Source organism: Alligator sinensis, unplaced genomic scaffold (genome assembly GCF_000455745.1).
Source record: "Alligator sinensis unplaced genomic scaffold, ASM45574v1 scaffold748_1, whole genome shotgun sequence".
NCBI lineage: Eukaryota > Metazoa > Chordata > Crocodylia > Alligatoridae > Alligator > Alligator sinensis.
The window spans coordinates 200,156-227,852 of record NW_005842455.1 but is presented as its reverse complement, the minus strand read 5'-3'; the positions used below and the strand labels follow the sequence as shown (position 1 = coordinate 227,852).

Sequence of the window (27,697 nt, the reverse complement as noted above, 5' to 3'; positions counted from 1 at the left end):
CAGAGCCTCCCACGTGGTGTGGGGTAGTGGGGGGCAGCAGGGATCGCCCTCCCACCTGGCAGCACCTGGTGAGTGGGGCCTTTTTTAAAACAACAGGGAGCTGGGGCAGGCAGGGCAGCCATGGGGGTGGGGCTGGGGGAGCAGGCAGGGACTGGGGCCTGGCAGGGGGCCCCCCATGGTCCCCTCCCCCGCCCCCTACTTATCAGCTTGGTGTCCAGGTCCAGCTCCCTGCTGCAGACAGTGGGGACTTCAAATGGATTCAGACCTTTTAACTGGTTCCCTGATTCGAGTTGAATTCGGAGATTCAGTCACTGAATCAGGCCAAATCTCCTCTGAATCGAATCAGTACCCAAAGGTTCACACACCCCTACTGTAAAAGCTCCAGTATGGAATAAAACAAGCCCCTGGCTTAATGGCTCATGGCTTGTACTGATGCCAACCTATTCAGACAAACACTTGTAAACAGAACATATTCTGTCTCTGTCCACCAGAAAAAAATTATTCTCAAATCTGGTACTTCACACAAACGCACCAACACACACACACAGAGCTCTTGAGAGTACTAGTCACTGTCCACAAGGAAAATCTCCACGCTTTCAAAGGCAAGTTTCCATATGGAATTAAATAATTGTTAAGAAGAGGCCCCAGTCAAACCCTCAACTTTGGATCTCAGTTTACAGTTGTTAGTATTTAACCCACTAGAGAAAACACCAAAAGTGAATCCAAATTTTAAACCGAATTTGTCAGCACTCAAAGCTGGCCCTTGATTTTTCCCATGACAGAGGTACAAGAACAGATTCTCTTCTTGCTTACACCAGTGGAATGGCATTCACTTCCAGAGAGTTCGTTCTGATTTACATCAGGCGAATTAAGAGGAGAAGCAAGCCAAAGTGAGGGTCCAGAGCAGGGGTTTGGAACAAGGCCACCTTTAATGATATATATTAAAAAAACCTGTTTTAGTCCACTGCCATATAGATCTTCTTGCCAGTGAGCATTTCATCTTCTCTGGAAGTCTGTTCGTTTCCCACCTCTGAATGGGCTATGCCTGCATAAGAATCTACTGGGAAGGAACAGGGCCTTACTGGGCTCTCATTCACTGATGCAGAGCTGCCAATTCTCATGGTTTTTTTGTTGCAAATCATGCAGTGTTTGGTGACTTGCCTAGAGCTCTAGATCCTGGAATCACACTGAAACACGGAGATCTGAGGTTTTTTTATTTGTTTTGTCAAATGAAAAGTGTCTGACCCTCATGATTGTGCAGAAAAGCTTCAAAGTTTGATCCCTATAGGTTCAAAGCCTAGAGAGCAAATAAACTCCACATTTATTGATTTTAATCTGGCTTTAAATGTTTTTAGCTGTTGGACCTGACGGTTCTGGGGAGGAAGTTTTGCAGGGGACCCTGTGCCCACCACTACAGAGTCTAAAGTGATGTCCATTCTGCTCTCTAAGGTGAGCCAACACATGAGGACTCTCCTCACTTTTCCCTTTGTTATCAGGCTGCTTCTTCCACACATCTGAACTACCACATTGCTTTTGCCACCCTTGGCTTCCCTCCTCCCTTGTCTGAAGGGCAACTCTTCTGGCACCAGATCCTTTTGAGGTCCACATAAGCACACAGTACAGTGAGATAAGGCAAAAGGCCTTAAACCAGGAGAATGGGACAGAAGAATGGCAAGCTGGAGGAAGCTCCCCCCTTCCTGTTTTGCCCTTGGCTCCCTTATATGAAGGAAGCTGGCAAGGGTGAGAGGCGCTGAGAGTGTTTCCCACTTAAAAGTTTCCATTCAGCCTGTCTGTGCTTTTTTTAAACTGCAAAACAACAGAGATGAAAATAAAAAGACTGTGAATAAGTGGAAGTCGGTGCAGAGTAAGCTGGCGTGCAAAATGACAGCACACTGGCTGCTAGGGCCTTGTGCAAACACTCCTAGCGCAGGCTAAGAGCCAAGGCCTCGCTCACCTTTATGCACTTACGTGGCGCTTAGGTTGCTGTGTAAGTGCAATTATTGGCACTTCTGCAGAAGTTAGATTCTGTTTCTGCTTGCACAGCTGCACTGGCCTCTGGAACGCGCGCCGAATGCTGCACTCTGGCTGTAGAGATTCCCTCTTCCCCACCCTCGGCTTAGTTTCTGGCCATTACATAGGTCTCTAGGCCATCAGGGGAAACAGAATCTGCAGACGCAGCATTTACACATGCATTTAAGGGCCACTTAGGCCCATGTAGGTGAAATAGGGTTTGGCCCCAAGCGTGTGGTGGCTGCCTCCTCTTTGAGTAAAGCACCTTGCACAAAAGGTGCCTCTTATCCACCCAGGGAATTAAGGCAAAATGGTTAGTCAACTGTCACTTCACCCCAAAGTTTGCATGCACTGACTTCCATGTGCTGATGAGCCAAAGGTTCTCCCTAATGGAAGAAGAAAAGGGTGAAAGCAGTGTCAGAGACAGATGCAAGCACACAGTCTGCTTCCCCACCAGAGCAGCTAGACAACATCCAGGAGACAGGAGACTCTGGTTGCCCCTGAGCACTAACAGGGCCTTGTGGCACCACCCAGCAACACCTCAATGCTAGTGCATGTGGCTAGTGCCCCCTCCCAGGACAGCTGGAGGCAGGTCTGAGGAGCTTTCTCAGTTAGATCCCTCAGCCATCCTCAAGGCACTCCAGGATGCATAAGCAAACAGATGGCTTCAGGTGCCTTCATGCTTGGCCCACACTATCCCTATCTACACCAAGAAGGAACTGGGGCAGGACCTGTGTCCCACTGGTTCTGCCATATCCCCTATATACTCCTTGTGGGTAGTCAGCAGTGATCAGCACCAATGCAGAGGAAAGGAAGCAGAATTCATCTTAGTTCAAGCTGTTGCCTTCCTGCATCTTCACACACCATGTCTACACCCTTTGCTTTTTTAGTTGGCCAGCATTCATTTGCCCATGTAATCAAGGGGCAGGTGACCTGAGCTAGGATTGCATCCTCCAGGAAATCTGGTACAATATGGGCACTGTTGCAAACTTCCTGCTTCCTCTAGCAAAATGCCCTGAGAGTTGGTACAGAGCACCAGCACCAGGTGTTCTTCAATTCATGGTTGCTGTGAAAGTTAGGAATGCACAGCAAGGCTAAGCCCAAGTGAAGCAGCCCCCTCTATATGTAAAAAGGATAAAACAATGATTGGGTGTCCTAGGAAAAGACCCCAGGATTTCAAAGAACCTTAACAGAAAACTGATTATGCTGCATACTGCGCTGCATGCTGAACTCAGTCCTCCCACTGATTTCAAATGGGAACAGGATTAGACTTGTAGACTTGCATTTTCAGAAGTGCTTCCCAGTTGGCTCACTCTGAACTGACCCCACTGAAGCCAAAGGCCAAGTGCTTTTGAAGAAATCAAAAAAAAAATCACACAACATGGCTCAAAAACTGGTGTAACCTTTGTCCTCCCTGCTAAGATAAGCAAGCGATGAGAGTCAGGAGCCTGGGATTTTATTTCTGGTCAGCCTGCAGCCAGTCCATCGAAGGTATTTAGGCACTTCAAGATGCAGAAAGGAGCTTCATGAGATTTTCTGAAGAGCATAGGTGCCTAATTCATTAATTTAAATGGTTGATTTTGAAAATCATACTAGATGCTTGTGTGCATCTTTATATACTTAAATACCCACGACAATTTGGCCCCATGAAACCTTGGACAAACTATTTAACTTCTAAGTGCTTTAGCGTTCCCTAAACATGTAGTAATATATATCTAAATGGGGTGTTGTTATGCTTAATCAATATTTGCAAAAGGTCCAAGATTCACAGTTGAAAGGAACTATAGAAATATAGTAGGCTCATCACTATGTTGTCCAGCTCAGACAAATGAGCCATGCAAAGAAAACGCTGAATGCTGTTTGGCCAGAGCAGGGATCAGCTGGTCCAGTGAACTTCCCCACAACAGGCTCTGCTGCACAGTAGGTGCACATGAGTAATGAAGAAGGGACACAGTGAGGTGGCGATTTCCTCATTTTGATGGTTCAAAACAGTCACAATCACTGTTCCCTTTATATAACAGACAGTATTTATCCAATTAAATCAGCTGTGCCCCAATGTTAAATTAAACAGGCATCTATTTTTAAATGTAAGCTAAAGAAGTCTCTATTCTAACATAGGCAGCCCCCATCATTATCTCTAGTGTTCAGCATTAATGCATTTGACCTAAGCCTCACTGGAATGAATATCTGCTTTAATGCTGCCGCTTTAGAAAGCTCAGGCTTCCACTACACAGTGCTCAGCCGCCAATTGTGAAGGCAGTGACTTAAATCCAATGTGCCAGTGTGATACAAGGGCTGCCAATCACAATCGCATCAGCCAGACTATTTTCTCAATGAGAGCTATGTTATCCAACGCCATGCCCCAGACTGCAAGTTTAAACAAGTACAAGGAGAAAAAACCCCCTTCCCATAACAGAAACTGATGGTGCCTATTCACAGCTTAGCTTCAGCCCCACATTTACAGCCAGCTGAGCACCAAAGACTGCAGAGAGCAGGAAACAAAGAGCACATGTAGCTTTTGAACCCCCGCCTGCTTGCTTTAGCTTGTGTTTTTCCCCCCATCCCCCATTACCTCGTGGAAAAACTCCAGGGTCCATGAAAGTTGCCATGCTGAAGTTTGCAAGTACAAACAAGAACACGAGCCCATTGTACACGGGAATGGCTGGGGAGATGGCTCTTGTTAACCACGGGCACCTGCAGAGAGAAAGTCACAGATGAGGGTTCTTTAGGATGTAACAAGTGGCATCTTCCTGTACACAATGTGCAAGAAAACAAACGGTCTTGCCAACCCCCCACAGGCCATAGAAAGGTTGAATTTGCTATTCAACAGTTGAAACAAAGATCATTGCTTATTAAAGTGCGCTTCATCTGTCCTCTGTAAAACAGCATTGTTCTGTAAGATAGAAAGGAGACCATTGTTTATGTGGCTCACAGGGCTCTTGTGCTATGCAATGATCCCCTTGTCTTTTTTACGGCCTGGCATTTCACTTTTTTTATGTAAACGCTGCACCCTGCCATGACATGCCTGTTATCCCCAGGATGGACAGTTACAAGGGTGTAAAGCAGGGGTGGGCAAAATGCGGCCCGCGGGCCACACGTGGCCCACCAGGCCATTCTCTCCAGCCTGCAGGGTCCCTAAAAAATTAATTTAAAAAAAAAAATATATATATATATATATATATATATGTCATGCAGCCCTCGATGGCTTGCCAAACTCAGCAAGGGGCCCTCCACCCAAAATAATTGCCTGCCCCTAGTGTAAAGCCAGATGACTTCCTGCCTTCAAGTCAGAGTTACTCCAGATTTTCACTGGTGTAAATCAGAGCCTGATTTTTAAACCATCAACCTCTGCACCCCACGCAGACAGACACACATCATTTCCACCAGGCTTCCTCCTCAGGCTCTCCTGTGAGAGCCTGCTAGTCTAAAATACCACTCAAGGTCACTACTGCAAAACCTCTCCCCATTAGGGAAGAAAAGGGTAAAAAGTTTCAGTCATAAGTAGTGAGGTCAGGAAAATACAAGCAAAATACTTAACATACTTTCCATAGCATCTATCCTGTAAACTGCTTTCCACAACATTTAAAAGGTGTGTCGCATTTCTGTTAGGCACTTGCACAGCTGGAGTATGAGGTAAAGGACAAAAGACAGGAGATCTGCAAAGCAGTGGAGAACCAAAGAGTTTCTTCTAGGACGCCTTCAAAAGAGACTGGCCTTGTGCTAAAGGGATGGGGGCACCAGGGCAGAACAGACTGCTTCCATAAAACAGAGATGACACTACAGGTAACTTTCCATTTTCAAGGCATGTGTTTATTCTTCCTACCATTTATTGCCTCTTAGAAACAGAACTCCAAAGCTGTACCATGTTCGATTGTATTGTGTGTACAGCCCTTTGTCCTTATTAGCTTGCTAGAAGGAAAAGCACACACTTTGGCTTTCTATACAGGAATACAAAATTATAAAACAAAGAATTCTTCCCAAAAAGCACGAGTCCTCACAACTGACAGTGTACCTACAGTCCTGACAACCAGGCATTCCCCCAGCCCTGCTGTGGGCACAGCAGCTTAATAAATGCCTTCCTGCCATTAGTACCAATCAAACAGCTGCCTATATCCAAGGTTATATTTTTCCTATGTTATATCTATATTTGAGCCACATTGTCTGTAAGGCTGAGCTCTATCAAAACAGTAATAACCATAACGTAACCAGTCTTTCCCCAATCTAATTCAAACCATTCTGTGCAAGACATGTAATTTATTTTAAATAGCTGAGAATGGTACTGTTGACCTTGGAGAATGAATACTGAACAGGCCCTCGTGCAGAACGACAGAGCCATTTTCACACTCCGTTCACTAGGGAATGGGGCAGTGCTCAGAGATACTTTTACACTCCCCTTCCCTCTGCACCCACTAGAACAGAACCAGGCTCGCCCCATTTTATTCTATAGACTGTCTTTAAAATAGGCTGCTACCAACTAAGCTGCAAGGCTAGGGACAGACATTACACATAAACTGGTTTAAGTGATCAGAAACTGGTTTAAACCTGTAACAGAACAGAAGCTCAGTACACATAAACTAGCTGCAAAATGGCTGAAACTGGTTTAAGATAAACCTGGTTGAATGTAGTATCAGACTTAAGAGATGTGAGTCAAGCCAGTTTATGAAACTTCTGTCCCAGACCCCTTCCTTGTTCAAGTTAAATCAGTCCCTCAGCATCCCAGCATGCTTTCCAGCCCAGGGCTTGGCTGAGCTGTCTGCTCCAGCAGAGAAGGGTTGAGGGGGAGGAAAGGGGAGGCAGGGACTGACCCCCAGTGTTTCCTTTAAGCTGCACAGTGTGCGCAACTATGCAGGTGCGCTCATGCTGTGTTGCAAGGTGCACCTGAGCAGCTGCGCACACTGTGCAACTTAGGGGGAACACTGCTGACCTCCCCCCCGCCCTGCCCAGCAAACTCCAGCTGGGGCCTGGGGCAGAGGATGGGGGTTAAGCCCACTTTTGCCCAAGTATAGAGTTGCCCTGCCCTGCTAAATTTACTGAAAGTTACTGCTGGCTGTGACTGTAGATTACAAATCCCAGAGGCACCAGGAAGCAGAAAGAGGAAGTGATGAGCAACCCTGCAGAGTCCGGCTTCTATGATTCTGGACTGCAAATCCCAGGGAACTTGGTGGCATCAAGGGGGAAGGGAGGTTTAACCCTCCTCCCTGGCCCCAGCCCCCAGCTGGGGTTTGCCTTGGTGGGGGCAGTTCTTGCCTCCCCACCACAACCCTTCTCTGCTGGAGACAGCACAGCCCAGCTCAGGGCTGAAAAGCATGCTGTGATGCTGGGGGACTCTGATTTAACTTAAACCAGCAAGGGGTCTTGGACAGACATTGCATAAACTGGTTTGACCCAAATCAGTGAAGTCTGATACTACATTCAACCAGGTTTATCTCAAACTGGTTTCAGCCATTTTGGAACTGGTTTATGTGCACTGAACTTATGTTCTGTTACAGGCTTAAACCAGTTTCTGATGACTTAAACTGGTTTATGTGTAACTTCTGTCCCTAGCCTTAGACAGTCTGCAACCCCCAGTGATCTGCAGACCATGGGTTGAAAGCAACTGCTCTAGTTCAATTATCCAAACATATAACTGGGTTTTCTTATTTATTCTCCACACCTTTTACTTTGAAGATATCTTCTCTTCAGTACATGCATTTCCAAGAGCAGTAGCACTAGGGTATGGGCCAAACCTAAATAAAATTCCCTTAAAAATGTTAGCAATTCAGGTAAATGGAATTTGGATTCAAGCCATACCTATCTTTATTTTGCAAAGCTAACATTTCAATGGAAGGCCTTAAAAAAAAAAAATCACCATGTCTGTTATCATTGAGGTTAGCTATATATTTTTTAAGCACTTTACCAATATTAGATATTCTTCACAGTATCCCCAAATATTAACCCCAATTTATAGACAGAAAAACTTGTATAAAGTAGCAATCTAGCTGTCCGAGGAAGCCAAGGAAGTGTGTCTCATTCCAAAATACTTCTGAAGCTTCCCAAGTATGTAGTATGTTTCTCCTGTGCTGCTTACCACCCTCTAAAACTTTCCCCATGGTTTGTAAAATGTATTAGTATGCCCTGATTAACTCAGGTTGCTGCTGCAATGCCTTTGTGGTTTTCCTGCCCAATGGGAATGTCACAAATGTCTGTCTGCAAGAGCTTTCAGCCATGCAGTATGCAGCATCACCTTCTGGAGCAGCTGGGTAGCATGGCAGAACACTGCCTCAGTCCAACCCAAGGTGCTCCTAAGTGGTATAGATGTTTTCATGTGTATTCATATGTATTGACTGACACACAACTGCTGTGCAGCAAGCCCCAACGAGAGACCACAATATGACCCCATACCATCCATGTTCACGCACTGTACACAATGGAATTATGTAAAGATGTGGCTAACCCCAATGTTGTAAGATTAAAGAAGTTATAGAGAACCAAGGGCAGCATCTAATCCTTTGGTAGAATTACAGTAAAGATTTGTTTCTGCAGAAAAAATTAAAGCCAAGCATTTCCAATATGGATTTATAGCCAGACATAGAAATAAGGTTCAATGTGACACCTTTGTTTCCTGAACTCGAGTCAGTTTTCTACTAGAGTGAGCTCTGTCTCCTTATGTTCACAGAAGCACCTAAAAACAACTGCCTCTGGAAAAATGTTACATGATGGGAGGCAATGCCAAATGTGTTATGATTTGACTTGGTTTCTGTATAAAGTACCTGGATATGCCTCACTTGATCTAGCTGTAATTTGTAAGAGTCCCAGCTCCTCACATCATGATAAAAAAAGAAAATTAAAGTTCACTGTGTTGGTTTCACCTTTATGGAAATGAAGGGCATCACAAGCCCCCTATTCCAAGTTCAACTTAAAATAGCTAACCAAAAAAGAAATCCTGAAGACCAATATTGTCTCAAGACTGGGGATGCAAGCTCTACTAGAGGCAGAAACTAGCCAGGATGAGAATCCTTTGTTTACTGTAAAAATTAGAGCCAGCCCACACCACAAACACATATTGTAGATAATTATGGATCTCAAATTCTTCTCAGCTAAGCACACAATTACACAGGCAGCATTTTCTGTATAATTATACATCTTTGGCATAGAGCAAATCTGCGCATAACCCTGCGCAGAATAATTCCGGATGATAGATTTAATCTCATTTATCCTATTTGCTTTCAAAAGTCTGTCACAATAAGATGGAAAGTTAAAAAGATTAACAAACGGCATCACAAGTTGTACGATATGTCAGATGCGCTTAAGCATCATTAAACAAGATCCTTTTCAAAATTCAAAAACAGATAATCCTGTTTGTTTTCTGCTTTGAAGTAGGATTTGTCTGTGTATAATCATCGTAGTTCACCAGTTAAGGAACTGAAAAGGTTGGGGCGGTGGGTTGTTTAATTTAAAATCCTCTGTACAGCAGTGTGTTGTTGCATCCTGGCCAGAGGCTCAAAAGGCCATGGTTTTCAGGCTCTGCCACTGACCTGTTGGGTCATCTTGGGTCACCTCTGTGTTTCCATTTCATCATCTGTAAAAGGGGTCTAGTGATACTGACCTCTTCCATAAAGAGCCTTACAATCTAAAGACAAAAAAAAGCACTATACAAGACCTAGGGAGTATCATCGTGACAATCCTAGTGGTCCCTATGATTGCATCCGTGATTTTATGATGATCAGGGAAAGAAAATTAAAGGGTGAACATCCAAGATGGTGGATTTAAGATAGACAATGGATTTGTAACACATTTCAACCTGCCTGACATCTGACACACCAGGTAGCTTGCCTTTAGCTGACCACCTGCAGTCCTTCACACTTTCCCTCCCTTCTCCCCTTCCCCTTCTATCTCTACCAAAATTGTCTTGTGTCCTATGTCTTCCAAACTTCCACTCATTTGCCTCTTCACAGACTTCTTGTTTACTTCAGCTTCTTTTCTACCTTGGAGAACTCGTAACAGCAGCAGTGTTTCCCAATGCCTGAAGAAGGGCATTTGTGTCCGAAAGCTTGCAAAGAACTTTTTTCCAACTATGTAGTTGGTCTAATAAAAGATATCACATCTGCCCAAAGAACCTTGCCTGATGAACATCAAAGAAGCATTTTTAAACAGTGTAATCTAGTGTGATGGCTTCATAGCTCCATGCGGAAATCCTGGTCATCCTATGGAAGAGAGGGTAAATGTCTGTATTCCAGAGGCCGGGGACTCTGCAAGTGAGTAGCCTGAACTGAAACAAAAGGTACTAAGCAAAGGCCCGAGCCACAGATCTGGGAACCAAACCCAGCTTTACCATGAAAGCTCAGTGGAAGAAATGCCAAACCCCAAATCATGTCAGAGCTAACTACTTTCAGATAAGCTCTCTCACTGTACAATAGTCAGGCAGACATGAGCAGCAGAGTCAACAGTCCCTGGTGCGCCAGTGTGTGATTTATCTGGCACACCGAGGAAGAGTCTGTTTTGCAGTGCACCTCGTGGGAAATGAGCATGTTCAGGTCTGCAGTCAGACTTGCTCAAAGTCCAGGTTACTTGGATGCACAGACAGCGTTTAGAACCATTTTAAAGCTGCGAGTAATAACCCTGAAGTTTCTGCAGGAACCAGAGTAAGGCTGTTCTGACACAAGATGCTTCTGCTGCTTTGTAGGACAGACCGAAGGAACAAGAAGAAAACAAGGGGACCCCAAAGAGTCAATAGGCATCCCAAGTTTGAGTTGCTTGTTCGAACAGGGAAGTTCTGAAGTTTGCATATATACCGAAGAAGTACAGCTGTGCCTAATTCTGATATGAGACTAGCACAAAACCTTCCTCCCAGACTTAAACAGATAGCTGATGTGCACTGAAACCATTTACTTCTGTGCCCAACACAGGCACTGGCTTACAGCTCAGAGAAAGAAAGCATCTTTTAATTCAAATCAATTTCCCTCACTATTAGGGTAGTGCCATCGTAATATGAAATAATTGGCTCAGTGCTGTTCAGCTATGTGGTCATATGCAGTTCAGGAAAGAAGAGCCTAATTAAATAATAAGATGGGCCAACAAGCAGACATAATCTGCCTACACATTACTGATGTAAACTTCATTAACAACCTTCATATTAGCTTGGTCTTAAACTGCACCAGCCTGTCGTTGTTCGATATATTAGAAGCCGTCATAGCCTCTTCATTAAACACAAGTACCTATTTGGGTAACGAAAATCTGTCTAGGTTAGGGACAACAAAACGTTACTGAACCCGAGCAGTGATTTGACAATCTTAATGTTACCCTAATGCCTTGTAACCACAACTAAGATTATGACCTTATTATCACAGGCGCTGAACAAGTAATCCCCATCTGGAAGATCTTAGAGTCTAAGACAAGACAAAGAATGGGAGGAGAAATAAGGACAAAGTGAGATGTAGGAGCTTGCCTGAATGAGCCAGAGGAGACAAGAATGGCCCACTCTACCTCAGTTTACTCATTGGTAAGAACAGAAAAATGCAGTAGCTACCCCAGGCTAAGTACGGACATTCAAAAAGCCCAAGCTGTTTTATTCTAAGTGCCCAAGTTAGGTCGAGAGTGAACAGAACAGAGGTTTCCCTCTTGCCACCACTGACAGCCAGATGCTAGCAGGGGGGGCAGGGCTGGGGGCTGGCAAGCCAGGCCAGGCCAGGCATTGTGGGGAAGTGGGGAACATAGGCCTCTGCCATGTGGCCCTCTCCAACTGTGCTGGGTTGGGTCTAGGGCAGCTGTCACTGGGGCAGGATATGGTGGAGGAGCAGGACGGGCTGCACCCAAGACATCAGTGACCCAAGACCACCCTTCCCCGGTCTGGCCCAGCCCAGAGGGCAGATCTGCCACATGCTGCTGAGGGCAGGGCACTGCAGGTATCTGAGCCCAGCTGCAGCCACATGTGCTCCACAGACATGCCAGGCAGAGCCCAGCACCAGGCAACTCCTGGGTCAGCAGAGGCACTGGGACAATCCAGACAGGAGCAGGTATGGCTGCGAATCACAGCAAGCTGTGGGCATGCTGGGTAGGGGCTGTTACCAATGCACACCTCCAGGGGTAAAGGCAAAGCAAATGGACCTGGCTTTAAGGATGCCAAGGCACTTCATGCAAATAAATGCTCTGCTGCTGCCCACCTCATGGCGCTGCCTGGGCAGCTGGCTCTGCCTTGCTCTACCCTGCTCTGCCACTTGCCTAGTGAGGTGCCCCAATGCCAGGCCAGGGATGGTCCCTGCAGCGCAGGGGCTCTGGGTTCAGCACGTTCCTCTCTGGGATTCCTATCCCGGCCGTGGCTTCCCTACCTGCCCCTCAGCACAGTCCTGCTGGCCCTGGACAGGGATGTGGGGCACAGGCCAGGGTTGGGGCCTTGAAAGGCAGAAACTGCCTCAGGGAGGTCCTCTGCCCGCAAGCTGCTGCCCTTTGTACTGATGGCCCATGGAGTGGGTGAGCTCAGAGATGGCTGGGCGAGTGGAAGGGCAGCGCAGGACCTGCTGCCAGGTGATGCCACGAGGCAGGTAGCAGCAAAATACTGTCCACATGGAGCGGCTCGGTGCAACTTGGAGACAGGTCCCATTGCTTTGCCCCCATCCATGGAGGTGTGTGTCAGTGACAGCCCCAGTCCTGCATGCCCGCAGCCTGCTGCACCTCCCAGCCACATCTGCCTCTGTCCCCAGGACCTCTGCTGACCCAGGAGCTGCCTGGTGCCAGGTTCTACATGGCATGTCTCAGGGGCACTGGTGTGGCTGCAGCTGGGCTCGAACACCCCCGTGCCCTCCCTCAGCAGCATGCAGCAGATCTGCCCACTAGGCCAGGCTGGGTCAGGAGGGTGGTCTCTGTTGACTGGTGCCTTGGCATCACTGGTGTCTTCGGTACAGTCCCTGTCCTGTCCCACCCTCTCCCCTCACCCCCATGTGGACAGCTGTCCCAGGCCCAAGCCAGCACAGCTAGGGGCACCGCATGGCAAGTGCTGTCCCCTCTGCCCTGCCACTGTGACAGCAGAGCGCAGCAGCCAAGCACGGACTAAGGCTACCACGCTGCCCCGCAAGGGGGGCACTAGAGGAGGATCTGCAAAGCAGGCTAGGGATGTCAGTGGACTGCAACCTAACTTGCATCAGGAGGGGTCTGGTACAGAAGTTTGTTAGACCGGTTTAAACTAAACTGATTTAGTTTAGAAAGGGATAGAAATGCAGAGTGTAACAAATACTGTTGTTGCATAAAACCTGGGATGGGGAGCAGCCAGAAGGAAAGTAGAAATGAGAGAAATTTGCCATTTCAGTATTAAAACTGATGAAGGATAAATGTTGCATGGAAAGGCTGAACATGGCAATCTGAGGTCATCACAGAAACGTCCACCCTGTGCTGCCATGTGTTTGGCATCACAAGAGTTTAACACACCCCCCCCAACAAAGTTAGCTTCATCAGCCTCTTCCTAATGAAATATAACCGAATGCAAGAGCCAGAGGTTCAAATTCATCTCTAGCTTAACTATGTTTAATTATTCAAAGGAAATGTGCTGGGTTGAAATTCACTGAGGTTTAACAAGAGCTGATGGGATTTCAGTGAACTTTCCATTACACTCTGGACTCATTCCAAAGGCTAGTGGTTCACGTCTGGTATAGCACAGATCAGAGGAGCCGAATCAATTAAAAAGTCAGCCTGAGATATAATGGCCCTTGGTGGAAAGTTTTATCTGGGCTATACATCACCACCACCAAGTAAAAAAAATGCTCAACAGATTCTCATGCAGCCGCTTGACAGCTTCTAGAGCACATGTCCTTCCCTTTTTTAAATAGTTAACTTCAGCTTTTCTGTGGAAAGCAGCTATTCTCATACATAACACTGTATTTAAAGCAAGGGAATAACTATTCCTGGTTAGATTACAAATAAGCAATCTGAAGTGGAACCATCGCAGACACAGAGTGCTCTGTAAAAAGCATAGAAAGCAGGAAAAGTCCTGTCCTTCTGTTACTATTTCCTTGTCAGTTTGCAATTTGTCTTGCTCCGGTCTGACAAGAAATAAAACAAGACTGTATCTTCTATGCAGCAGCGCAGAATCATGGCCATTCTACATGGAGGCTTAAAGATAGCAGAAAGCACTTAATGGAGCCATATTAAAGCACGAGGAGAAAATCTTGCCTGGTGCAAGCTAGTGAACACCATGGTCTGTAATCTCTATGGGGTGGTGACTTTGCTTTGTTTGTAAAATATGTAGCACAAAATTGCTGCCATTAGAAGAATATTCTGTAAAAGTCTGTTTTGCTTTATTTCCTTTTCAAACGTGAAGCTTTTCCCTTTCACCTAGTGCTGAAGATATACAGGGTACTCTGATGTGTACTGGACAGTGCGTCTTGCCTAGTGAAACATCTTGTCACACTGCAACCTACTGCCTTTTGGGAAGGGTGATTTCCCTTGTTACAGAGGCTTTCTGCAAAAAGAATGAAATCCACGCTTAAATTGCCTCTTCCAGGAATGTTATCATTAAATTCTTGCAAGAGGGGACCATCCTAGTTCCTGTTAGGTAGATGTTTCTGCATTTCACATGGTATGTATAAGCACACAATTAATGCAACGGCAATGCTAAAGCAGTAACTCAAAACTATTATTCCTTTCTTCCTTTTTGAAAATATTTCCATCTTCAGTCCTTTAGAAAGATCAACAAGGTCACCTGAACTTAAATCCCAAATCCCAAAACAAACCACCCTGGAAGGAAAAAAGGTCAGAGGCTTTCAGAATCTCTCCAGTTCTAATGATTGAACCTTTTCGTTCTTAGTCCCCGTGTTGTTATCTGAATTGCAGTAGCACCTAAAAGCCCCAACTGATACCAGAGCTCCATTGTACGTGGCAGTGTTTCTTCCGAGTAAGGGACAGGCCCTCCACCAGACAGCTCATAGGCGAGATATACAAAGGAAGTATTATGAGAGCCTTGTGTGCGCCACAGCACAAAAGGGCCAAATGTTAATGTATTCTATTCTCATCCTCCCACCCCTGCTAAAAATCACACACACGCAGCAGTGACTAATTTCATATTCAGGGATTGGTTTTAACAATGGGGTTTTTTCAGTGTGCTTTCCAGGTCAGTCCGCAGCTTCCACTATAAGGTCCAAGATGCCCAGTTCAGAACTTCCTTTCCCACATGGGTGCCAGAGAAGGGAAAGCCTGTTGCTAACATCAGTGGCTCTTCTCCTCCTAGTTGCATGATACTTCACTGTTTCACTGTTCTCCAGGCAGATGAACAGGCCTCCTCCCCATCCCACATGCCAGTCTGCTTCCCCCACTCCCCGAGTGCAAGCTGGGCTAACGCTGTAACGCCCTGATTCATCACTGTCAGGCTACCTAGAATCATACCGGGAGTACACAAAGTAAGTCTTCTGGGAAGGCCCCAGCTACTTCTTGGAGGAAAATCTTGAGAAGAGGAAGCAGGTCCTAGCAGTAAAGGAAACATGGAGTGCCTAGCATATATCACAGCCAAAGAACTACATTTCATAGTGAAACAGTATTATTATTATTTTTTGTACAGACACAGAACTGTACTCCATGGCTCTGCAAAGAGCCATCAGTCAAGGCTCTCCACAAACCCTGGCCAGCCTGTTTTCACTGCTGTCTTTTAGAAGGTCACTTTCACAATTCGGAAGGCCCCACAATATTTTAAAATAAATAGCCCCTGAGATTCTGGTGCAGCAACTTCCTGCAGCAAGAAGTGAATCCTGCAACAAATTCCAGGGCCACAGTGTCCCTGGGCCTCTAACTATCACCAGTGACAGATATATAACAAAGTATAGGAGAGACTTAGGCAATGTTACACTAGAAAACTAACCTAGGAACTCACACACAGTTCTCAAGTTCTAGTCCACACACCCATCCTCCCTCTTTTTTTAAATACCATGCTCAGCTTCCTGTACTCAAAATCCCCTGAGAAGCCAGTCAGCCAACATGGCCAATTCAACTGCTCTGCTATGCAGTCACACACCTGGCTTACCTGAGTTTGTTCTGTAACATCTAAAGAAAACAGCAGGGAAGATGCTTCCAACCACTGCACCGGGTGTTAGTCACGAGGCACAAATGCATAACATAAGCCAGTGTAAAAAGGATTGTTTGCACAGAGGAGGAAAAATTAAGCCAGATTCCTTCCTGAGTTTCAGAGAGGGGAACATTCAAGAGAGAAGTAACCAGTTGCACATGCCACTGAACACCAGAATCAAAAGTTGCTGGATAACACTGCAAGTATCTGTAGTAAGAGAAACAACAGGAGCTGTCCGCAGTAAATCCCGATGTATAGCAAGGCAGGCCCAGATTTCTATTTGTTTTACCTGTCCTAGCATGATGCTCCCAGATTTAATCCTTCCACGCTTCTCCGAGGGAAATGCCTTGATTTCCCTCCTCTTCCAGCTCTTCTGTCTCAGCCCTCTACCCTTCATCTGCTATAAACTTGTGCAGATTCTAAAGTCAAGGCAAGTGAGAGCTGGCTAGTGACAGACTCTAAATAAGAGGCGTCCCAAGCAAATGTATGGCTCTTTATCAGTATTTCACTACAAGATCGGAAGTCTAGACCATAGCCTCTGCTCTACAACCCCTGCAGAGTAGCTATGTATTAGAGGCACTCACACAAATGGACAGCAGGAGGTAAGTGAGACCTCCTTTTGTGCCACAGTCATTTTAAAATCACCTGGATAGAAAGAGAGTAAACAGCTTCCTTACCATATACCTTAAGGCTGAGTGCAGTCAAAAAGCCTGAGGCTGAATTGATTCAATCTTTGCAGGTTAGTTTAAGCTTCAAAGTCTGAACCAATAAGCAAATAAACAGACATTCACTTTTGATTCAGGGAATGCAGACACATGCCTGCAGCACACAGACCAGTTCAGGATGCTAAACCACAGCTCTTTGGCACAGCCAACATGGACTGTATGTTCATTTCCTCTCCCTGCTGCCCTTGAGATCTCTGGGATTTGTAGTCCAGAATCACACCAGCAGGACTCTGTGGGATTGCTCACCACTTCCTCTTCCTGCTTCCAGGTGCTTCTGGGATTTGTAGTCCACAGTCACAGCCAGCACTAAGTGGGCAGGGAAGTTTAACCCCCGCTCCCTGGCCCCAGACCCAGCAAGGGTTTGCTGGGGGGTCACAGCCAGCCCTACCCAGGGCTGCAGGGCCAGCCCTGCTTTCTGGTGCAGACAGCCCAGTCCAGGGCTGCAAAATGCTGGGAGACTTAAGTTAAGTTAAATTAAACCAGGAAGAGGTCTGGGACAGAAGTTTCACAAACTGGTCTGACCCAGATCAGTTAAGTCTGATACTACGTTCAACCAGGTTTATCTTAAACTAGTTTCAGCCATTTTCAAACTGGTTTATGTGCACTGAACTTCTGTTCTGTTACAGGTTTAAACCAGTTTCTGGTCACTTAAACTGGTTTATGTATAACTTCTGTCCCTAGCCTTACAGTTCAGTCTATGGCTGGCCACCAGCACCCCACAATACTACAGCTGTTAGGACTCCTGGAATAACTTTAATTGGTTACATTTCCAAAACTCACACTATAAGGAGCTAGCCACATGGAAAAAATGGAAAAGACATCCACTCAAAAGCCATGCACACTGACCATTCACAGCACAGCTAAGGTCTTTGTACCTGTGACTTTATTATCCTCCCAGACAGGCTTCCTAGTTGCACCAGCCGCTACCAGCAAGTGCAAAGGTCACAGTAATCAAAATCCAGCTGCCTGGAAAGGTGTTTAGAGGGTTAATATAATCTGAATTTTAACTCTGGTATTTGAGTTTCAGAGTTATTTAAAATCAGCAGCTCAACAATGAGCAAAGCTATACCACCACAATCAGTGTGCCGGAGTGACTGGACAGATTTAGATTCCAGGCTCCCAAGGAAGACAGGAAGGCACGGAGTTACTTTAAAAGCATATTCATATGCCATATTGTGACAGTGTCAGACCTTATGAAAGAATGCTAATTCTATCCCATTGTTAGATAAGGTGCCACCACATCATCTCACCAGTGAAACAGATTAATTCCCACTCATCCAGGTGGTCAGCCAGCCATGAAAGACAGCACTGCATGCTGGATAATGTGCAACAGACTATGATACAAAAACCACCTGAAAAACAAAGCTTAACTCTACAGGGACACTCAACTCATGATGAAATATGTTTTGCATGCTGTGATTTCTAACTGATCAAACAAAATGGGATTTTGCTCTTGACGCACCTGGTGCATACAAGTTAGAGAGGCTTTATCTACCAATGTTCATATAGTTACTTTTTTACTGTTCTTATGTGCGGTACCCTTAAATGTTTATGAGGCTTGAGGAATTTCTCTGGAACATATGTGGCCCTTTTAAATATCGGCAGTGCAACAGCAGCCATTTCAATATTTTTCTCTTTTATGACACAAATCTATCATGACTGCACTTAGTGCTAAGATGAGTGTTTAATGGGAGACATTGTTACAAGGCCAAATGTCTTAAGCAGAATACTTTACCCACAGCAGAGTAGGAAAAGAGTGAACAAAGCTAGACCGACCAACTCTTTGAACACGTGGACATTTATGAAACCAGCAGACACGCAGAATTACATGGCATCTACCGCCCTGCAGGTGTCAATGATCAAAATACTTTTGGTGCCCCGAAGCTTTCCCTTAAAATTAAATGAATAAGACTTTACAAGCAGAAAAGCTGTTACTTGCATATAAAGCTTCCTTTTTCCCAGTTTAAAACATTTCAACCAGCTTCAGTGAGACAGTTTAGGAGCCAGCCTTGACCCTGGACACTATTTCCAGCATGCCTTGTGAAAAGGAAACTAGCTAACAGAACACCTTCCTCACACTTAGAAAAAAACAAGAACAAAAATGTGAAGAACCTGGTTTGTGTCCTGCTTTGAGCCAATTTTGGAGCCAAACACAAATTTACAAAGCCTCATTTCTGGGTGTGGAGGAAAAGGGGAAACCTGATAGTCCTCAGGATCTCAAAACCATAAGAACAATTGGGCAGAACAAGACTAGCTTCTAAGGAGAGCACAGATTTGTCTTTCTCCTCCTGCTGGCTTACTTAGTGACAATGCAGAGTCAGCAGGGGAAATTTGCACATGTTCAAAAGATAAATCGAGCTCTAGGATCATGGCTAGTCTTGTGCTGTTTTAATTTCTAGAACCTGGGTGCAGAGCAAAGCTCTGATTGTGTGTAGTATCTGGGAGTTGGACCCAGACCAAGGACCTGTCCTACCTTCTTCCAGATGGACACATCCTTTTCTTCTCCTGTCCTTTTTCTGTGCCAGGCCAATTCCTAAGGCAGCAGTAGGTAATGGAGAGTTTAGAGAAGGAACTGTGATTTTGGAAGGGTAATTCTATTCATGAAGGCAGAAACTGGGTCAAAAAACGGGGAGAGAAATAAGGGGGGGGCAGTGTCAGGGACACTTTTGGGATGAAAGGGGAGAAACAGGAAATACGTTTACCTGAGTCAAAATATGTTTATCTACCTAAGCCATTACTTGGCTTATAAAGAGGAATGGAGGCTTCTGCTGGTGTGTATGCCCTTACTGTCAATGCTGGATCATCTAGACTAACATCCTGTAACATCACACTCTCACTAATGTAACTGCTCATTCTAGCTGAGCTAAAGGGGACAGCATAGGAAAGGTTTCCATCCTTCTTCTAAGAGAAATCCCAGAGAGCCTGTGGCTATCTTCTCACCTCCCCTGAGGCTTCTCTTATCCAATGCTCCATCTCATAACTCATCCTTGTAAATGTATGAAGCCACTGGGGAAAGAGAAATGGTTCAGGATGCAAAGCCATGAGAAGCATGGGGTCTGTGCTTTCCTACTGCATGGCTGAGACAGGAGGGTTTTTTTGAGAGCAAACTGGTTGAAACCTTATTCAGGTGAACTTGAGAGGATGCTAGTTACTGGTCGAGGAGTCTGGCAGATGGCAAGACAAGGCAAGGCAAGTGTCTGATCCCATCTTGAAAGGGTTTGATAATGCTTTATTAAAAATGTTCACAATGCGAGGGGATCCCTGGCTCACAAGAGGTTCTGGAGACCAAGTGATTTCAGTGACCGAACTACATCTCCTCATTTGCTATGTCCACAACACAGGAACAACTTCTTGACTGGCTGAAATCTAGCCATCTACATCAATGAGGAATCAGACCCATTATGTTCTCAGAATACCCCTTAACGATATTTGGGGATAATTTATTTTAAGAACTATTGAGCTCTAATGACTCAAATTCATTATATAGTAGTAGTATGCTAGAAATAGAATTTGTCATTAAAGCTGTGTGAAGAGAGGTATTAATAGGTAGAGAAGTGTTAGCAGAAAGGGGAAGGAAAAGGTGATATTTGGTTAAAAGATGCTGTATACACAAGCTACAGTGGAGAGAAATTCAATTCAGTAGAAGCCACCCCCCATTTAAGGCCAAGAGAAAAGAAATTAAACATCAAAGCAGTGGCTACTGGACAAAGATGCATGGCTTTCCAGTTCAGAGAGAAACGAGAACTTCTGAAACGCACAAAATTAGTTCAATATTAATTGTGTGTGAACAGGATCACAATGCATTAACCGGGTCTTCAGGATCATAAAGTGCTTTCAAAATTGAGGAGTAGGGGGAGAATAGAGAAGAGCCTGGTACCACCAAACACAGCTGCTTGTTGTAACATTGTGGCAGTTGTGTATGGAAAAAGAGACTGAAACAAAGCAGGAAAAGTCTTGAGAGACTCTGACAGCACTTAATTTTTCCCTTGACTTGAATGAGCTTTCCAAGAACTTTATGTCTAAATGAGAACAGAGATTCTTGCAGATTCATTGGAAGTTGCCTTTTAGATCTGGAAACAATACCTGTTCTCAACTCAATTTAACCGCTTCAGTGCTGCTATCCGAGATCTGATATCTGTATGGTAATGGGCCTGTGTGGGGAAAATGAGACTGATCCTAACCCGAGCAGCAGTCCTCACAGCTCCTTTCCAAATATCTGAGGCATAACTTAGTAGCTGGCTCAGTTAGTTAGCATTATTTAACTATCCCAACCCCATTCCTCGCCAATCCTGTCAATGACGTAGGGTATTCCAGTTGCTAGTCTATTTGAAAAATGTGTAAGAGGAAAGAGTTAAAATGTAATGTTTTAAGAGTCTGAGCTTAAATAATTTAAACATGTGACTTTTTGGACAGGAGGAAAAAAAACCCCCCCCCCCCCCCCCCCAAAAAGATCTAAGTCTATTCAAGGGGAAAAGTGTAAGCTATTGCAGAAAAAGTAGTAAAGTTTACCAGAACTAACCCATTACATAATAATAGTCAGTTTTGGTTACCTGTTCTGAAAAAGAGAAAAAAAAAATACTACTGTCTTTTTGGTTGTAGCCGTGTTGGTCTAAGGACATAGGCAGGCAAGGTTCTTTGGGTAGATATGATATCTTTTATTGGACCAACAAAATACTACAACACTTTCAAAAGGCTTCCCTAGAAAACAAAACAGAAAAAAAAAAATCAGGGAAGTTTAGCAAAGAAATGACTGAAACAATATGTTAGAGGTGCACTTGTAATATTAAAAATTGAGAAAGAGACCAGGAAAACATGACACCCATTCATTTTATAAATACAAAAACCTTTATTTAAATCCTATAATTAATCTCACTGTGGAATTTGCTGCTATGAAGAGCTATGGAGGTTGAGATTCTAGCAGGGTTCAGAGAAGAATGAGATGTTGAGTGACCTGATTTTCACTTACCTTAAAACACCTTTCCACAATGTGCAAACAGCCCTCCATTTGCAAAAGGGAGTCAAGCCCTTATGGCTAAGGACAGACATTACACATAAACTGGTTTACATGATCAGAAACTGGCTTAAACCTGTAACAGAACAGATGTTCAGTGCACATAAACCAGCTTGAAAATGGCTGAAACCAGTTTGAGATAAACCTGGTTGAATGTAGTGTCACACTTAACTGATTTGGCTCAAACCAAATGCAATGTCTGTCCCAGACCCCTTGCTAGTTTAAGATAAACCACACACCCCCAACATCCAAGCGTGTTCTCTGGGCTGAGCTGCGCTCTCTGCTCCACAGCAGGGCTAGCTCCTCCCCTCTATTCCCTGGCTGGAACTCCAGCAGAGACTGTAAATACACCAGGGCGCACCTAGCCTTCCCCTGCCCTACCCACCCTCACTCCTCAGTATTTACGCAGGAACCCCCACCTCCCACCTACAACACAGACCCCAGCCCCCTAATGCTGAAAGGTGTCTCAGTGTGTCTCTCTCTTCAATTTCACTGGGACAGGCAGATAGAACAGTGACTGCTTAGGGCTATTTGGAGCTAATCAACAGGTCAGCTGGTAAGAAGAGTTTGAACTAATGGAGAGAGGCTATTGTTTTGCTGATGAGGTAATAATCACTGTTATCAGCTCCCTGCTGGCTTGCTATCCTGTCAGTTTGCTGCAGATAGTATACAGAAGTAGGAAGGGAGATTGAAAAGCTCCATATCATCAACAGATGCACTGCACACCCCGCCTTGCCTCAGAGTGCTAGCAGGGGTCTGGTAACACTTCCACCCCTTGAGCAGCCAGCAGAGAAAAGCCTGGGACCTGCAAGCAACATCATTAATGAGAGAGTCCTGCCCATGCCTCCCTCAGCTCAGTGTTGTGCAAGGGAAGGGAGGGCTGCTCTAGAGACATGTGTCTGAATTTCTTCAGGCCAGAGAGAATCTCTGTCCAGTTACAAACTGGTTCAGCCTAGTCAGGTTAGACTAACCTGCAAACACTGAATCAATTCAGGCTCAGGTTTTTTGAATGTCTGCCCCTAGCCTATATGAACAGCCACTGTCATACTGGTCAGGATAAAAAAGAGATGAACCCTCATGCATCAAGGTATAAAACAACTGCTAAGTGCTGAGGATTTGGGGGTAGAAAATTCTCCTGAATTTTGGTTATTTCATAGTTACCCATTATGAGGCTTCTTGCACCTGGTATTGGCCATTGTCCGAGGATCATTATCTAATAAGAGGAACCATTGCTCCAATCTAGTTGGGCCATTCTTATTCAGTACTGGAATAGCTAAGGAGTTGGAGTAGCTATAAATAATATGTGGCCAGGGCAGGATTTCATGGTTGTTACAGGAACATAAGATTAGATGGGACTTTCTGGGTGACCAAGTCCAGATTCCTGCTATCCACAGACACCTAGGTCATACAGTCTCTTTCATAAACCAATTAGGCCCCATCATAAGATAGTTCTTTGTTTTGTCCCACTGCTCCTATTGGGACGATGCTCTTAAGCTGTACAACATGGCATGTGGAATTTCAGTGCCATCAGGGCTAGAAACCAGGCCCACCTGCTCCAAATGGCCTCAATCAGTGGAGTAAAAGGAAAAATTCCCTTTAGCTGGTAGGACAGAAGGACCAAGAGAAACAGGTAAGTAATCCTCATGCCTTCCAGTGGAGGGCTGCGTGACACAGAAGCTGGCAAGCGACAGCAGAACAGCGCATCTCCTTGCCTTGATGTAAGCAGCCAGAAAACCAAGCGACAGCCAGAATGTTCCCCCAAAAATGTTAATATGTTTGCATTAGCGTTATAAAATGAAGCAAAAACCATATCAAATGTTAGCTGTTTCTTGATACCTTCGTTTTTCTCCTCTAATGTTATCTTCTGCCGCTGCTTCCCTGCACCCTTCCTGTGGAGCGCTGGGGAAGGGAGATGCAGTAAGAGCAGCACTCCTCTGTTTAGTATGCAAAGTGCACTTCTCCCCAGGGAGCTTGTCTCCCTTACTGCCCTCCTGAGACGAAGCTATTAATTTTCCCTTTTTTTTTTAGCCTCCCAGAAAAATCTCCAAATGATTCTTGGTCTCTGCTCTGTTTTGTCACCATTTCCTGTCACCCAGTTACCAAGTTAACTCATTCAGCTGTCACATACATCTCCTTTTACTGCAGAACAATCCAGTGCTACTGTTGCTATAGGCTCAGCTCTGCCACAAGCTGAAGGTGTTCTTGATTGTCTCCATGCAAGTTAGCAGCCTCTGGCTGACTTGTGACAAAATGTCTGAGGCTCAGAAGAAGAGATGTACAGCAGATTTATAGCCATTTGTGACACAACCTAAGCTTAAGGGCGCTTTCTAACAAATGCCTGAATGAGGCATCCAGGTGGAGGCTGGGACTCACAGTAGGTTCTCACATTGTTATAACAACTTCTGCCTCCTGGCCTAGATTATTTCCATTTTTAACTACAACAGCCAAACTTTGAGCCTTAAGCCTTCCACGTCTGCTCATGCAATAGGGAGAGGACAAGGTTCCAGTGCCGCCTTCTCCTGCAAGTGAAATCTTACCGCTTTCTTTCAGGAAATTAAACCCTTGTTTAAAAGCAAAAGCACCTTCATCTGCAATGAGGGGAGAAGGGTGATAAAAGCACTCAAAACAGCAATGGATATTTTAATAGTAAAAATGATTATCATTTGTGCTGACCCATGTTGCAATACCTTTGCATAATCAAAGTAAAATGGGAATTTTCTTGTGTTTCAATTTTGTTACACTTGTGAATACTCTGAGAGATGATATAATCCTAATTAAAATGACAGAGAATGGGATTCCACATGGCATATGTGATGCTTTTCCTTGACAATGCCACTTCGCAGTGTGACAATGTGGGGATTTTGGTGACAGATGTAAATGCAAGAGTGATAATAGAGAAAAGTGTAATTGTTTTATCTGTATATAATTTATACTCCTCCTACTCTATCATCTTGAAAAAATATGTGTCAGGTGGAATAGATTATTTATATACTACAGTAAACCATAGTGTAGGGTTTCAGTTGAATTAAACACCAGGATGTCCCAATATTCAGTGTAGGCCTGTGGGTTTTTTTGAAGGCAGCTAGTGAGTTGTCAGGAGACCTACAATTTTGATCGTAATCACAGCAGTGCTACAAGCCTCCTTGCTCTGCTTTCAGTGTTGTCATAATCTTAGATCTGATAGAAACAAGCAGATCTGTAACTTGGGATGGATTAGCAAATGCTGGTAGAACCCCAAACCAAAACGGGAGGTTTATCATCTCTAGTTCAGAAACACAAAGTTATGCAAATAGCATAACTGGCTAATTGACGCCAATTCATCATGTGGTGTTTTACAGCTGAGCCCAGGAGTTGAACCTACAGATTTTGCTTCTTATGACTGAAATTAAAATCTAAAGTTTTTCAGGAACAGTGCAACTTTACACGAGCTGCCACAATGGACTAGAATCGATTACATCACTGGGTTTCCAAATGAAACAATCATCTCTGTTGCCTGGAAAATCTTTTGCTGCTTGCAAATCTTCTTTGGACTGCATTTGAATTTTTTATAATTCTGAGATCAGTGATTTTTCCCCATACTTATCTTCAGGTGAAACCTGGTGTCTACAGTGATGCTTAGGGACAGATGAGCAGGTGCAATGTATATGGGATTTAGCTATGTGATGCCCACTAATGTTAACCGCTGGAAATGTACCCCTCAGATATAACACAGCTTGCACGAGTGAAGCTGTGCTCCTCTCCTCTGACTTGAACAAAAGAATAGAGTGTCTTATTTGCTCTACTGTGTTTCCTTAGCTGTTTATAATCTGTTATATAGCATAAACCGCTCCAGGTCTTTCCACCCTCATACATCAATGTCAATGATTTGCAGGGCTGTTGGGAAGTATAGGCACAAGGCTGTAGTCTGCATTCACAATATGTAGAGAGGGAGGAACCTATTACATTCTCCTTCAGTGTCTAGCTTGGAAATTCCCTGTTGGGAGGAGGATATTCAGGGAGAATAGCAGCACACTACTCAGCTTTGGAGAGGAGTCAAATGGGAAACTAACACATTTCCTGAAAAAGAAACCACAAAAAGCCACATTTTGCGTAAGGAACGTAATTAAATTAAGTTTCCAAAGCAAAAGAAAAAAGGTATTAAATTAACATTCGCTCCAATGCAGACAGCTGAAAGATAACTGCTTCTAAATGCTTACTTCAAATAAAAAAGCAGTTTGTGTGGTCAGTTGAGAAAGTGTAGGTTAGTAATTAAAGCAAGACGTAGGCAGGATGCCTCCATTATACTCCCAGCTTGGCTTTTTATCCTCTGACCTTCAGCTAGTTGTTTACTCTCTTTCTGCATCTCATGTGTAAAAGAAACTGCTTGCTTCTTTTATTTTTTTTAAATAGTCTTTAGATAAATTAAATTGTAAATGCGAATAATAGTCTTCACTGATCAACCAAACTGCAAGAATTAATAGCATAATTGGACAGCAAGACCCAGTGCTTTCAGAGGTTAAATAGAAATTAAGTTGCTCTTAAATAAGGTTGGAGAAAGAAAAGCAAAGACTTTTTCTATTTGTGTTAACTGGAACATTAGCACTCAGCAAAATTCAACTTTCTACTGTATTTGAAGTAATTCAGCAGACATAACACGATTAGAATGCCTTTATTTCCTTGAATCTTTTAAATCTTGGTTTGTATTTCTCAAGGGTTTTTGTGAATGTCTTGACAAATGGTTACGGACAAGCCTTAATCTTTGATTTTCTTAAATAATGGCATTGTATTGAGTTAACAACACATACAGCTGACACACAGAGATGGGATGGTTTAGTCTTGCTGAGTGTACTCAGTCTGGTTAGTAACAGATACCAGGAAAGTATTACATGGTCTCAAACTTTAAAATAATTAAATTCTTCACATTACGTTCTTGCAAATCTAGACCAACTTGCAAATACATTTACTGAGACACTTGCCATTTTTGTACAACTACTGTTTCAAAGCAGGGAAGCCATCACACTGAGTGCATTTACATGTGCAATTAATGTGCAGAAATGAACTCTGGCACACTTCATACCGGAGTCAACAGCTCCCAGGCACAGCGTCTGTATGTGTGCCCAGGACCGCAGCACTTTGAGCCAGAGCAGTCCCTGGGCTGGCAGAGGGTCTGGGGGGGTCAGCCCTGGACTCCAGGTGGCCGTGTTGGAGGGCTGGCTGGGGCATGAGGGTGCTCAAGTGTGGTGCTAAGTGGCAGGCAGCCCACACACTTTAGCACCCTCGTTCCCTAGCCAGCCCCTATCACAATCTGCACGTGCATTTGATCACGTGTAACTGCTTCACCGTAGGATAATATTGTCCCCAACAGTACTACCTTATGGCAAAACTTAATTTACTGTGCCCTAATACCAGCGTGTAAACTGTGACACTTTACTGTGGAGCTAATTAGTCTACTCCACAGTAAACTGCACGTGTAGATGGACCCACAAAGAATTTTAAGAACTACTGGTATTTTAAAAAAGTGGTGTAAACAGACTGCTCCTGCCAAGTCGTGTAAAACACTTTTATGAACTTGCCTTCTTTCTTCCCATCAGAAACACCAGGGCCAAAACTTCTTATCACTGCAAGTGTCACTGATAAACCAACAGATTGTCTGGAATTTGTATAGTTAAATTATTTTAATAAAGCTGTTTCCTTATTTCAAGACAAGCTGGGTGTTCACTTTTGGCAGAAAACTTTCTTGGCAGGGGTGGAGAGGAGCAGTCAAAGAGAAACAAACCTGCTTTCCACCACGGTTCTCTATTATATCATTTGTAAGACCTGGTTCATAGTGCTTCCCATGGAATGAAACAAATTAATGACCTGTTTAAAATAAGCAGTAAAAACTTTTATTGCTTATTTAGAACTGCACAGCCTGTGTTAAGGATAAGGATACATTAACACATTCATTTTATT

The 27,697-nt window shown here is 44.4% G+C and overlaps 1 protein-coding gene across 2 annotated transcripts in view; it reads right to left on the bottom strand.

Annotated features, from left to right (window-relative positions):
* The window catches only part of ZDHHC8 (zinc finger DHHC-type containing 8), a 185,338-nt gene that overhangs the window by 35,046 nt on the left and 122,595 nt on the right, over positions 1-27,697 (bottom strand). For both annotated transcript variants that reach the window (XM_014523176.2, XM_025212316.1), the window contains exon 2: positions 4,583-4,704. In XM_014523176.2, the coding sequence (XP_014378662.1) occupies positions 4,583-4,704 (122 nt within the window). The remainder of the gene's footprint in view (positions 1-4,582; positions 4,705-27,697) is intronic.